Genomic DNA, 14,303 nt, shown 5'->3' with positions numbered 1-14,303 from the left:
GTGTAATAAGGACAGTGGATCTGTCATCCAGCAAGATGAAATAACGTGAGAAAATGCATCATGTAAAATAATAATAATAATAATCTGTTATGACTGGCGCATCCCTCAGGAGATTAGAGACACTGCTCTTTAGCAAATAAAGATAACATGCTTCTGGTGTTATGTAACCCCCCCCTCCCCACACACACATTATAAATACTTTACGTAATTATACTTTAAAACAAAGAAGCCAGATTCAGGGTTCTCCTCTAATCTTCAACGCTTCCTCTAAATATAAAACTTATTTCCTGAAGATGACACAGAATAAAACCACTAAATGAGTCCAGCACCGGCGTGTTGATTTGGCTTTTTATTATTCAGAATTGAACACAAGAGCTCATGCAGATCCAACAACAGGAGAAGAAAAAAACAAAAAAGAAGTCTCGACACCACAAGTGAAACGAGGCCTCACTGTTCCAGATACTGGTTGAGCCTTTAAAATTCTTCAAACAGGTGGAACTCTGTCGGCTCTGCAGGTATCGATTTATGTCACGTTTTACAAGCATGTGTAGTTCAGACAAGGGTAGGTGGTCGCAATAGAGCCACTTAGCTACAACATAACACGGTAAAGGTGAACCAAACGCATGTACATCAGTTTTCAGTGAGCGCACGCTGACAATAAAGTGCATTTTCGTCGTGCGCTTTGTTGGATTTGCAGAAGCGGTGGACATATTTAACACAGTGTTAATGATGCCAGGGCTAACAACTGGCTACACTGTCAACTACAGGATTAGATAGATGGAATAAAACCACTGTGGGATGCGAGTGTCAAGGACTAATGAGCTGCTGAGTGCACTGTTGCATAGTCTGAATGATGGAGGGAAACTGACTAAATGCTGACAGAATTACCGGATAAAGTACATTTACTAAATTTGCCCCATAATCGTCCGTCTCAACGCTTCACTGGCTGCCTGAAAAGTTCAGGCGAAGGACGAGCATTTACAGAGCTGAACTAGCTTTCTATTGATTTTGTGCTACTTTGCGGAGCTAAATCAATGCCTCAAAAACAGGTAACCTGCACACAAAACATCTCATGATTTTGTAATATGTGCAACAAAAAAAATCAAATGACTAAAACATGAAAGACCAAGAAGTTACATCGTGTGCCGGAAGCAAAGGAAAACACACGTCACACAATCTGCCTCTACAGCAGCATGTCATGCAGTCTTTATAGGAAAATGCCCTCAGTCCTGCTAAGTCAGCCCAACTAAAATGATCAGATTGTACATCGTGATCTTCATAAAAATAAAAAATAAACCATAAAAGACACAGTCGATGCTGCTGCAGATGCATCTCGGCGCGAACACGAGGCAGAAAGCCTCAACCTTTTCACACATTTTGCCTTTCGGGATGCGTGTGTGAATGTTGGAAACGGCAGACGTCTGTGATAAGTGCTTCACCGGGTCACATAAATGTCTTGGATCTTGAAAAAGATGGGAAGGCAAACTGGAATATTGTGACCAAAACCAGTGGGTGGGAAAAGGGTTTAACTGGCAGTCGATGGGTTAAGGGGTTAACAGGCCAGGACATAGAAAAGGAAGACAGTTTTTATTGGTCAATTAGTTGTTTTTGTTCTTTTTCTATTCGCCTTCCAGTGGGATGAACGACCATCTCACAGAGGAGGATATTTCATCACATCAGAACAGCCTTTCGCTTCTCACATTTTTCCTCTCAGTTTTTAACCGTTATACAAAAAGTCATACAAAAATACCACGACATTACATTCAATGAAGGAAATTTGTCAATTTCTGAAAAAAGTGCTTTTGTATAACAGATATTTGTCACTTTCCCTCACACGCTCTTTACCCCCCTTTTTCAGGTAGTTTGTTTTGAGACAAAAAAAAGACCACAAGGGTAGTTCACAGTATTGGGGGTTAACAGTTGGTGGCCAAAGAGGCGAACTTTTTAAATCAAAAACAAAAGTGCACATTAAGTCGGATCGGGGCGTTCGGGACGTGCACGAGTTTAGATGCAGCTGCCCGGAGGACGGGCTGCTGGTTGTGGCGCTGTCCTTGGAGGAGGACAGAAGAGATGAGGGACAACACGTCACAACAACTAGGGATGGATAAGGGAGGAGGGGGCAGAATTAATGGCAATACTGCCTCAGGGTCAGCTTAATCTAATCTAAAGCTGGCAGGAGTCCAAGCTGAAAGCAACATCCGAGGCACCATTTTGCCTCGCTTTTCCGACACACTGCACCCAGCGTTGGGATTTTACTTTTGGGAGGGAGATGTGGGAGGTGTTGGGGTTTATGATCCAGCAGCACGGCCGTCTCTCATGCCTCCATGTACTGGGGAGGAGGATCTTTCGGTGGGATGGCGACAGCTTCCTCATATTGTGGCAGCAGAACCTGAAAAGGGAGAGAAACGAAAGTCAGCTCGGTGCAAAACTCCTCTATTCTGCACTACAGTCGGCCATCTTAAAGTGTCGGTGGGACATTTTTAAGAGCTCTTGATCAAACATTTGCTTTGGTAAGACCCCGTCAATAAAAAGACGAGCTTGTGTTCAGAAATTTCAGCGATTAATGATTTCCTCTGATATTTTTGCTTGTGTCAGATCTCCCAACACGAACCTAAACGACCAACAGAAATATTCACCTTCGAGTAAATTCAATCGGAATCAGGATTGATTTAAAACCACACCGCTGACAATAATCCCCCTTTGTTTCCACCAGAACATTTAGAAAAGGTGGTTGAGGTCCAAAGACTACACATTGCTCACTTTGCTTTGAGCAGACAGCAGTAAGTGGCTGAAGTGTTTCACTCTGTTCAGGTGATAATAAGCGGCTGTTCAACACTTTGGTTGCACGATAACACCGGCAAAAAGAAGCCAGTGAGATGCAGCTGAAAGCTCCATGACTTTAGTGTAAAATACTGTTTTCCCAATCATTTGTGGCCTTGTTTTACAACAAGGCTTCGGTGCACCCAGTGACGATACTGCCCTGAATAATATGAGAGAGAGAGAGATTCATTTGCAACCGAGACCAAGTCATTTTCCCGTGTTTATTTCAAAACTCGTCAACTTTACGCAACGTTTTAGCAGTTATGATGTAACTGACATTCGGGGCTAACGAGGCTATGGTTGAGCTACAGTTTCACTTTAAGCTGTGCCTGAAATAACCGTCATATTCAGTCGTTCACTGCCCCCCTAATTAAAAACACACTGCCTTTCATTAATTAGTGCTCAGTTTTTGATAACCAAAAGCATTTATGTGACTGCAGGGTCTCAAAACAGAAATTCTAGCCTCCACAAAGTGCAGTGCAGCGCATTTTCTTGCTGGATTGTCACACACTTTTATAGTTTCACACAGAGCATATAGAGATTTCGGACACAGCTTGCCTTCTCTTCAGCTTTCATTCCCTTTATTCCATCCCTATAAAAGGCACGACAAGCTCCACCATAACACACACACAGGCAGGCAGGCCAGCCAGCGCTCTGTCCGTCAAAGGTCTTTCTCTATAAATGATGTTATAAAACCAGCACTGCTGCTGATTCACTGAGTGAACATGCTCTGAGGGGATGGAATAGTGAAAGAGTCAGGGAGGCCCTGCGAACGCATCACAGCGAGGATTTGAAATGAAGCAGACAAGCAGATAGTTATGTAACATTTCCAGAAGAAGAGAGGGCAGAAAAGGATATGCAGAGAGAGGAGGAGGAGGGAGGAGAGAAAGAGAGAGGGATGACCCTTGCAAATTTTAATGGCATTTTTGAAGAAGCACAACAGATAAGCAAAAGCAGCCGAGTACTTAATGCTCGAGGCTGTAGAAAGCCATTTAGGCATTGCTGGCTTTTTTTTTTTTTTTTTTTTAAAAAAGGCAAAAATAGATGCAGTCTTCTATTCATCTGTGTGCACAGAGTTAACGCAGTGATGGAAGCATGTTGTCACGTTTTTCAGTTCAATACCAGAGCTCTTTAACCCGTTTATGTGCCACAGACATTTGCTGCATTCAAGTAGAATTTGTTCTTTCCTACTTCTCTAATTAAAATTCAAACGGCTTGTGCTCTGGCTTTCCCTTTGACCCAGTTACTTCAGCTGTTTACATCACTGTTTTCTATTCAAAAAGGTCAAATTAAGTTTTTTCATTTCCAGATTAAGCTGAAACAAAACCCCTCCCATCTTTTACATTTCTTAATTTCTAAGTGTATACAGACTCAGGTTTCTTTCTCCATGAATTAACCAACAATAACGCCTGTTTTTATTAAGCTTCTGCACCAGTGGAAGCCGGTTACTAAGGTTTCAGTGCAAACAGTAACTAGATCTTTGAAAAAAATTGTCAGTAATGTTTTTAAATTGGACACAATACCTATGGAGCCCCAGAGTTAAACCGAACAATCAGAAATACACGTGTATGTGTATATATATATATATATATATATATATATATATATATATATGTTTAAAATACAAATTAAAGCTGTATTTCTATTTACAATGAGCTCATTTTATGATGCAGCACATCTTATAATCCAACATTTAACCAACTAAAAGAAAAGTATAAAAGATTCACATGAGTCATTTTAAGTCTCATTTGTTTACACACCTTCACTTTTGGCTTTTAATGTTTTGGAGCACAATCCTTATGAACCAACTTTTGTTCTAACCGTAGTTATTTCCATCCATCATATGTGCAAAGAACAAAGAGCTGGCACATATCCATTCTGTGCTGCAGCCCATGTGATGCACTGTATGACATCAGATCCTGTGGGATTAGCTCCTGGGCGTTATGTCTTGTTTCATAAAGCGAAAAACGTCATCAATGTCAAGCGTGGCCACTACAGTGCAAGGACAAAGTGACAGACAGATAAAGTGCTGCACATTGAGTCGACAGAGGGTGTTAGGCAGATTAATGTCTTATCCATCACGATGGTGGATTATAAACAAGACAGACGTGGAAATCATGACGGTGCCAAAGCCTCTCAGAAACACCTAGAGTCAACACTGATGGAGCCACAGAGGATGGATTGGATGACATCCGGCTCCGTTCGATAAGCGAATCACACCTCAGGACGACCTGCTGCACCTACTGTGCAGCGACACCTCAACAGCTGTCAGACGACTGAGTCCGACTACACGGCAGCAACAGCGGGGCACATTTCAAAACAGCCCGACAGCAGACTCCGGACCCTCGACATCCTCAGGTCAACATGAAAGGGTGCTTTTAAGCTCTGCAGGGTTTTAATTACACTACATTTGTAATACCACTGTGTAAAGTGATGCATGTTCATTTCTGTAAACATTTTCTATGGGACTATGGTCTCACTTTTAAAATCGTTACGATTGAAATACGACAGAAGGATCTTTACAGATCGAATACACACCGATCAGCCACAACATTAAAATTAATTCAGTAAAGACCAGAACGAGCCCGATCCATGAGCCCTTAAGAATGGAACATTCGTCTGGCATGTAAATGATTTCGTAACATTTCACAAGACAGTAATTTCTATGTGATCATTCTTCTGATGGAGAGATACGGCATGCTTATTGTTTTTCTAGCATTCTTAATCCTTCCCTTGAGCATTTAATGGTATCTGGTAGAGCTAAATGCCACTATATTGTTTGAGAGAAGTACTCTCGGGGCTCTGAGGCAAGGCGCTGGTTGTCCCTCATGGGTACTCACCGTGGTGTCGTTTGTCGTGACATAAACCAGGACTTCCGTGGTCCCCCTGCCGCTGACATATCTGTAGCAGTTCCACACGCAGCCAATCAAGTAGGCCTGGCCCCAGCGGGTGAAAGAGAAAAACAGAAACGCACAATGACCTTTAGAGACACCGTCTACACTTTGCATTTTCACATATGCGACCTTGTAGTGATCCATTTGTCAAGATTACGCATGATGACAGCGGAGATGTGGCAGTTTCATGGGGGACATTTTCCTGGACAATTCAGCTTCCGCCATTTTACAAGAAGCAACTTATCAAGCATCTCCTGCTTCAGTAAGCTCATGCACGCACTGAGGGGTGGTTTGTCTGACTTGGCAAAAGAAAAGGAGGTCCATTGTATGTGTGTGTGTGCGAGTAGCCTGCTGAGTCGGTGCCTGTGCCAGCAGTAGAGGCAACCAATCAGGAAGCCAAGCAGAGTGCTAGCCAATCACTTTCCCATCTGCTGAGTTGACCTCTCTCTCTGTGTAACACAAGGTCAGCTCATCCAGTGAGCATCATTCTGCTCATACTTCAAATGGTGATATTACAGCATGCTTTGAGCCATTACAATTTGTTATGTTGATAAAAGTTTGCTCTTCTGTCCATTATTCAAGCATTTCAGGCTGCACTGCGGTCTTTTATTTAGCTCCGTTGCCTCGCAAGAAGGTTCCCGGTTCGAATCTCGACCACAAACCTTGTGGAGTTTGTGTCCTCTCCCCGTGCACGTGTGGGTTTTCTCCATGCGCGCTGGCTTCTTCCCACAGTCCAAAACATTGGAAAACAAGTTCATTTGCGACTATAAACTGACCCTGGGAGCGAGTGTGAGTGTGCATGGTTGTTGTATCATTTGGACTGGCAGGCTGCTCAGGGTGTACCCTGCCTCGTGCCAAGTGGAAGCTGGGATAGGCTCCAGCCTCCCTCCACAACTGATGCAGATAAAGCAGGTCTAGAAAACAGATGGATTTTCAATAGTTTCCTCTTGTGCTCTGCTGACTGAAAGCAGTATTTCACCAATATGCTTCTAAACAAGAAAAAAGTCAATTTTTTTCCGTTCATCGTGGAAAACAACATTTCATGTAACAACAGTCATATGAGCTGGGCTGTCGGCAGACCTTTTCGTCCCAATTTCTATGCCTTCATCTCTTCAGGCTAACTATTTATATTTCATTCCGTTTCATCTTCATCTCTTTTCTCTACAGCTCTTCCTATTCCAGTCCGTCTGCGTCATCAATGCTGAGAGCAGTCAAGTGAAGGATTTTGGCATCAGCGGCAACTTCAGCAGGTGTTCGCTCCCTCCTGAGAGCAGGAGGCGGCCTTAAGGTTTAACATCTGGCTCTTTGTGGGGGACTCGATGATCGTCTGTACAAAGTAACGGCAACCAGCATGCTGCATGTGGAGCCCATCAATTTAAGTAGAGGTCTACTTATTTTGCTTGGCCAACGTCACGAGTATGTACGTAGTCTCAAATGCAGAATAGACTAAATAAAGCTCAGTATCTAAGGCGTGACATTTTTTTCTCTTTAGACTGCAGGCTGTCTTCCAGTGGCTGCTTCCTGCCATAAAACCCCGGCTCTGACTTTGGATATCTGCCGAGAACATTTCTAATCTCAGCTTAGAGGAGAAACAAGTTGATTTGATTGTACAGATGACTGCAACTTCATGCCCCATCTCATCCGAGAGCCCCAGAGCAGATCCGCGCTTGGAGAAGCATCCATGCGTCAAGGAAGAATTAGTTTGACAGGAGTTGGTTTCCCGACCCGCTGCTCTCTGACTGTGTGATCATCTCACGAAGATCACTGATAATCAGAATGTCCACGTCGATAGATTCGTTATACATGCCATATGGCTCATTCTGCTATGAAAAGTGCGCAGAGACTTAATTACGTTCCCATATGATGAACAAATCAGTGAAATGGAAGCTCCACACTAAACAAATGTTCAGTGACTGTATGCAATATCTAGCAATGGGTTGCATGCATATATCGCATTTTACAAATGTGTTTTCAGTGCATCTGTACAGTTTTATATGTCAGTCAGATAAATGTAGCCAGACCAAAGCTGGGCCAACTGCGGGACTAGTAACAGGTCGAGAAACTCAATAGTCTTACCTTGAAGGAGAGGATGCAGCCAATGAAGAGGAGGACTACAAAGACTAGGCACATATTGTTGGTGGACATGATGTCCTCTTTGTAAGGGAATGTCCCTGGCTGGACGGGAGGGAGAGAAGAATATCAATAAATGTCAAATGGGGAAATAAAAAACAAATATGTATATTTGAACAAATACATATATATACAAAAAAAAAAAAAAAAAAAAAAAAAAAAAAAAAAAAAAAAAAAAATCACTGAAAAGTGGGAAACAGAGAGAACAAAAGCAGCCCTTGACTTTTCATTCTTCAAGTATCAAGGAGGCTAAAATTGACATAACTAAGACCTGTGCTCACGCCTGCCTTCAGTGAATGTCTCCAGATGCTTCGGTGACACAAGTAAACCCAGTAAACCACTTTAAGAAGTTTTCAGACGAAACAGTAACAACATTCTGCCCTATCTGCCACCCCAAAGAAAAGAAAGAAAAAAAAAAAAAGACATCACTTTTATCATTTAACACGATTAAGTTGCAATGAAACGGTCCTCACCAGCTGCTGGAGGTAGTCCTGCACCGTGTTGGGATAAACCACCACACTAATGGCTACCAGTGTGTTTAGGGCAAAGTCGAAGATTTGGTAGCAGAAGAATGGAATGATCCAAGCAGCATGTTGCTACATGGGAGAGATTTGGATTAGATTAAGAAACTCATTTTCTCAAGTCCTGATCAGGGTTTGAATCTCTTACCTTGTAAGCACCATATGTTGCCATGCCACATATAAGAATCATGAGTAGGGATATTGCAGTAGCTATGCAGATATCTGCAGGTAAAAAAAGAAAGAGAGAATGATGAGAAAAGTGAAAAACGTAGAATACAGCAGACAGGTGAAGAGCAACAGTGAATCTATATGTTCCCTTGAGCCCTTGTATCGGCCGATATAAGAAATATACAACGGTATTAAGCAATCTTGAAAGCCTGATCGTTACTGCTGTATGAAAACACACAGCTTTTTGTATTGCTTATGGTTTGCATGACTATTTCTGTTCTTCTTAGAACCAGTTTAAATAAGTAAGCACCGTCTTATATTTGAGGTTTATTACGAGTTCACAACACTGGATTTTGTTTTAAATTGAATCGACCTAATTTGGACTGTACCTACGTGGACTTATATTGAACATGTTCCATTTTTGCTTTGTTGTGAAGTGGCGCTACATAAACAAACTGATTACAGATGTTCTTGAATAGGGAGTTTACCAAAAAATGTCCGTAAAATTTTAAATGATATCCCAGGTTTTCGGACTTGAATTTATAATATTGGCCGTTGCCATTGTGTATGTGTGTGCGTTTTTAAAACCATAACAAATGAGAACTGAAGGTTAACTGAAGGTAAGGTCGTGACTTGTGAGTCTTTGGCTACGGCTACACGGAAACGAAACGGGTTTTTTTTTTAAAACGGGTACGAAAATTCTTGCGACCACACGGAAACGCGCTGCTGTCCAGACGAAAACGGATGAAAACGATGAAACGATGCAGTACACACGCCACTGTGTCACGCCACGCTGTGAGACAGTAGAGAAGTGTTAAAATTGGCTCACAGCGTCAACGTGTGACTGACGCAAAAACGTTTTAGCTGTAACAATGGAAACGAAACGAGGCCGTTTTCAAACTTTCCCACTCTGGAACCCGTTTTCAAAAACTATCGTTTTGGGGTAGTGGGAACGCCGGCTCCGTGTGGCCGCGACAGCGAAACGATAAGAAAAAGTATCGTTTACAGTGAAAAACGTTTTCGTGTAGCCGCAGCCTTAAAGTAGCTTCATCCAAAAGAATATTCTTCTTTTTTCCAACTTATTTTACTCCAACTCGACCACAAAATTTTACAAAATGACAACCCCGATGTATGGAGGAAGACCTGGAACGGTTAAGACATTACACTCATTTGGAGAGTGTTTACTTGGGTTAAAAGTTAAATCACTGCACTATTATGGACTACAGTGCCTCCAGGCCTGGAGTCTGTCTTTTATACAGTCTATTGCAAAGACCTGTATACAGACAGGTGTATCATTAGTGGCAAATATGATTATATAATATGGATGAGATTACCCAACCACACAGGGGACATCATTTTTCCCAAAACAAAGAACTTTACAGTAATCCCACTTATTTCGAGCCCTCAGTCTGTCAAGCACAGAACATGGTCAACAATGTTATGCAAGGGGTGCTAAATATGACAAAATGTAACACCTTCTCCCTTTCACATCAAAGCTCTGGCAGCTCACTGTTGAGACACTGGTCACCGTCAGTGCAGCACTCAACAGAGAAACTATAACCATCCACTGATATGGGGCTCAGCTGTGTTAAATAAAAAGGAAACCAGGAACACTATGCAGCACTAAAAGATTCTTAACTTGCCAAGTGATGGCATTGTTAGTTTTAAGACATTATCTCAAGGATGATTTCATGAAATACAAACTCATTCAGACTGGATGCAAGTATTCAATGTCACGCCTTTGCCCTCATATCCTTACACCCCTTCAGCCTTAAGACCCACAGTAGGAAATAGTGATATTCTTCAAAGCATCTTAATCCCTCGCCTCAGATACACAAGCTCATGAAGTCTGTATATAAACAACTCATACATATAAAAATGCAATGCCACAGATCCAGTCAATCCAAATGTCCAACATTTCTATGCACATAATCAGCAAAGATCAGCAGATACACAGTTGCTTATTAAAAAAAAAAAAGAAAGAAAAAAAAAAAGAAAAAGAAAGCACGACAAGTTCGTCTCCATCCGCTCCCACTATCTCAGCTCCTTCACGGACGCTTTACGAGCTTAAAAGCGATGTGAGGGGGAGTTAGTCAAGATGGCTGTTTTTAATCCAATGTTAAATTAGAGCACTCATTTTTTACAATCAGCTGCCGGTCACCGTCACAGTCATCCCCGGAGCACTTCAGACACTTGTGACAAGTGTCTGAAGTGCTCCGGGGATGACTGTGACGATGATAGTCGTTGGAGGGGGGAGCACTGAAAATACACTCGCACTCTGATTTGTTCTCTGTGGAGCCAAAGCTTATTCAGCTATGTCTGTGCTGAGGGCAGTACTCTCAGAAAAGAAGCAGTAGGCAAAAACAAAACAAAAAAAACATGTGAATTTACAGCTGTATTACAGATATATTGACGTAATGCTTAATTCGTTATCTGGGACTAAAGCTCTTCATACATCTTTAGTATTGACTGGACATCACTCTTTGCCTAAATGAGTGACACGCTGATGTTTTTACTAGTTTCACTGCTCAAGATGAGTAGAATAAATATTCAGTACAAATCTCATCTCATTTGTGGATAACATAGATTTTGCTGCCATCACGCGACACTCATAATCACAGGATGTACGACAAACTTAAAAACAAAGCAGACTTTCTCAGCCAAGTTCTAGTCTGTTGAACTCACTTGCATCGTCCATGACATCAATGTCAGTTCCCAGCTCGGAGCTGGTTAGGTGGTAGCGGTACTGAATCGGGTCATTGAGAGCCGACAACAAGATGAGTAGGACCACTGCGTTGATGAGCTGAGGGGGAAAGAAAATCTGGATTAATATGTGGTTGCATCTTTGGGTGAAAGTTCAGGGTAACATGGCAAATCAGACTTGACTGTCGATGGCTTAAAGTGACGATTCACTGAGCCTTTGCTTGGTGCTGTAACCATTCAGACCAAAGGTACTTTTACTGCCTTTGCACGTATGCTTTTCAACGTATAAAATATCAAAAACTATGTTAAATTTTGTTCATGTGCATCAGGCTAAAAAAGGAGAAGCATTCCAATGTTTGAATGGGATTTACATAGAAAATGCTGCACTAGGTCTTAATAGGTAAAGTAAAAAAAAGTAGCTACAGCAAAGAAAAAGGACTAGGTTCTTTTGGGGTTTTTTCTTTTTTAAATTTTGTTATTTTTAAAGAGGTTATTTAGAACAAATAGACTGAATGAAGGAATGTGTAAAGAGGCATCATGATCAGAAATAACTCCAACAGGGACGTAGGCTCTCACATTTTGTCTGATAGCTGATATTTTTCATGCTTGTTCTGCAGACTGCTGATGCAGGCCCGCATGCATATATCTTTTTACACCAAAGTGCAAAGGACATCAAGCTTCTCCTGCTGTGGCGTCCACGTATCAAGGTGTCTGCCGTCATCCTAACGGCCCACTGAGTTTTTTGAAATATACACATTTGCTGGGTCTAATTTATCTTTACGAATCAAACAGGACTGCAAACTTCACCTCAGTCTTATGCCCGTCCTTAAATCAGTAGCAACAAATGTAGACAAATGCAAACTTATTTCGCAGGCTGCAATTGTGTGCACAGGCACACGTTTCAATTCAAAGTGTGACAATGTGAGAAAATGGTAAAAAAAAAAAAACTGTCTAATATCAAGTTCACAAAGCCACATTTTGAAAAACCAAAAGGAAAAACCCTCACGTTAGCTCTACTGTAAATGTGTAATGACTACAGCACCACTGATGAATTGCTGAATCAATAAAGGACTCTTCCTGCCAGCAGGAAAAAGGACGAATTACCCGAGAAGTCTTATGTCACCGTTTCCACCACATGGAAAAACAACTTATAGGATGTAATTGTTGCTTCGTATAGCCTTGGAGCAATAATAGTAGGGTCAAACTTAAAGAGGGACTACACCTCCCAAAAGGTCAGGGATTTACAAGGCTTACTGAACTAAGTTTGAAACTATAGGTTTACCTGTGGGTAAAAACGGAAGCCAACTATTTATAAACCGGGTACAAATGTGGGACAAAACAGGACGGGCAGGAAAGGTTAGCCAATTAGTTAAGAAAGAAGAAGTGTAACCTTATGTTAGATTACACGGCGTGTTCACAAATTACTGTGAAACGGCTCATTAAAAGCTTCCGTTTGATAAGAATAGATTTATTTAGCCAAGAAAAGGCCCTGAAAGGAAACGTCGGTGATTGCTGACCTAACGGTTGTTTCAAGTCGTTAAACAGGGAGCATCCTTAAAATTGGCAAATCAAGTAAAAAACAAAACAAATGAGCAGGTGTATCAGGCAAGCTAACTCTCCAACTCAAAGCCTCCTCACGCCGAGTTGGTATGTAAAACACATGCCTCACTTGTTTAACCATATTTCAACAAATTCGGGACTGGCATCACATGAAAAATAAATAAATACATAAATCGGATTTACCATGTACCATATACCCAGAATAATGGTGCCCGTCCGTACATGGCAGCAAAGGCAGCAGCTCGTCGAGTACCATCGGTCCCACGGCGAAATCATCTTGAACACGCTGTGAATTTGTGGTTATTTCATGAATGCTGCCGAAAACTGGGGGAAAAATAAATTAAAAAAATCTGTCGATTCAAGTCTGAGACGTCCGGAGAAGGTGGAAGTGTTGGCGCCACATCCAGCGTTTGTTTGAAGCGATGTTTGCCTGTTTCCGCAAGTGGACTCCTGGCAGGCAGAGCCGTTAATCTGGTTTATCCCGAGTCACGTGACCACGGGAGGCTTTGACCATGAGAGAGATGGATGATGATGATGATGATGATGATGACGAGGATGCTAATGCCCTGAAATCACACGGAATATGTTACTCCCGAACTTTCCGAGAGTGAAATATTCATTTATGTATTTATCATAAAAACAAAGACTTTTACTCACGCCGGTCAATGCAGCAACACTTAAAGTTTTTGTGAAGGTTTGTGGGGATTTTCGGACTTTGTATTTGTTTTTTTTATTTGTCCAGTCTTGATTTGTTGTTATTCTCGTGGTTTGTTAATTTTCTTGTCTTTTGAGATCTGTAATTCTTTTTATTTATTTATTTATCTATTTTAGCCCGTGTTATGGGTTCAACTCACTTTATCCGTGCATTCAATCCTGTATTTATTTTTTTGTTGTTGTATTATTCCTCGTATCCTTAGTTTCCCTGTTTGGCCATCAGCTCCACTTCCACACCTGTCTCCAACTCAATCAACCTCAGCTGCAGCCACTTCCTCATTAGTTCCCCCTCAGTGTGTGTGTGTGTGTATATATGTGTGTGTATATATATATATATATATATATATATATATATACATACACACACACACACACTCACTCTCGTACTTCTTTGTTCAGCTCATCGTTTGTCAGATCCTTGCTGTTACAACGTTCTAGCCATTCCTCTGTTGTCTGTTCATTGCTTATCTGTTATATTGAATAAACTTCAAGTGAAGTTCCTTCTGCCTACAATCTGCTGTTCTGCATTTGGGTCCTCATCTCTCCCCCCACCAACCTTAACAGCTTTGCTGTTTATTTCACCCTCCTGCTAGCAGAAGTAATGGCCTCATACTCATTTCTATGGCCCATGAAGTTGTTTATGTGCACTTGGACATTGTGCTCTCTCATTTAAAGTCCAGATCACAATTTGGTAGCCTGGTGGAGATTGTAAGCAAATAAATCTACTTTGTATAATCGGATAATTTGGATATGTCAACGGTTATTGAACGTCCACACTGAAACCGATTTGCTA

At 41.6% G+C, this 14,303-nt stretch overlaps 1 protein-coding gene across 1 annotated transcript; it reads right to left on the bottom strand.

Annotated features, from left to right (window-relative positions):
- Positions 1 to 330: 330 nt before the first annotated feature.
- Positions 331 to 13,266, bottom strand: laptm4b (lysosomal protein transmembrane 4 beta). Its single transcript, XM_075450089.1, has 7 exons — positions 12,980 to 13,266; positions 11,219 to 11,336; positions 8,514 to 8,587; positions 8,318 to 8,440; positions 7,791 to 7,889; positions 5,661 to 5,756; positions 331 to 2,389 (listed from the first exon to the last, which is right to left on the bottom strand). Exons 1-7 carry the CDS (start codon positions 13,070 to 13,072, stop codon positions 2,315 to 2,317), a joined length of 678 nt encoding a protein of 225 aa, XP_075306204.1. The 5' UTR covers positions 13,073 to 13,266; the 3' UTR covers positions 331 to 2,314.
- Between the last annotated feature and the right edge of the window lie 1,037 nt (positions 13,267 to 14,303).

This window comes from Odontesthes bonariensis, chromosome 18 (assembly GCF_027942865.1).
Source record: "Odontesthes bonariensis isolate fOdoBon6 chromosome 18, fOdoBon6.hap1, whole genome shotgun sequence".
Lineage (NCBI taxonomy): Eukaryota > Metazoa > Chordata > Actinopteri > Atheriniformes > Atherinopsidae > Odontesthes > Odontesthes bonariensis.
Note: the sequence above shows the minus strand (reverse complement) of the source record. Positions and strands in the feature narration are given on the sequence as shown.

What these genes read in the sequence shown, in the direction of transcription:
- laptm4b (XM_075450089.1), bottom strand. Translation starts at nt 13,072, where the DNA reads ATGATTTCGCCGTGGGACCGATGGTACTCGACGAGCTGCTGCCTTTGC. An exon ending in TTCTGGGTATATGGTACATG is followed by an intron (nt 11,337 to 12,979) that starts GTAAATCCGATT and finishes TTTCCCCCTCAG; the next exon opens with CTCATCAACGCAGTGGTCCT. An exon ending in GCTGCATCCTCTCCTTCAAG is followed by an intron (nt 5,757 to 7,790) that starts GTAAGACTATTG and finishes CGCTGGGGCCAG; the next exon opens with GCCTACTTGATTGGCTGCGT.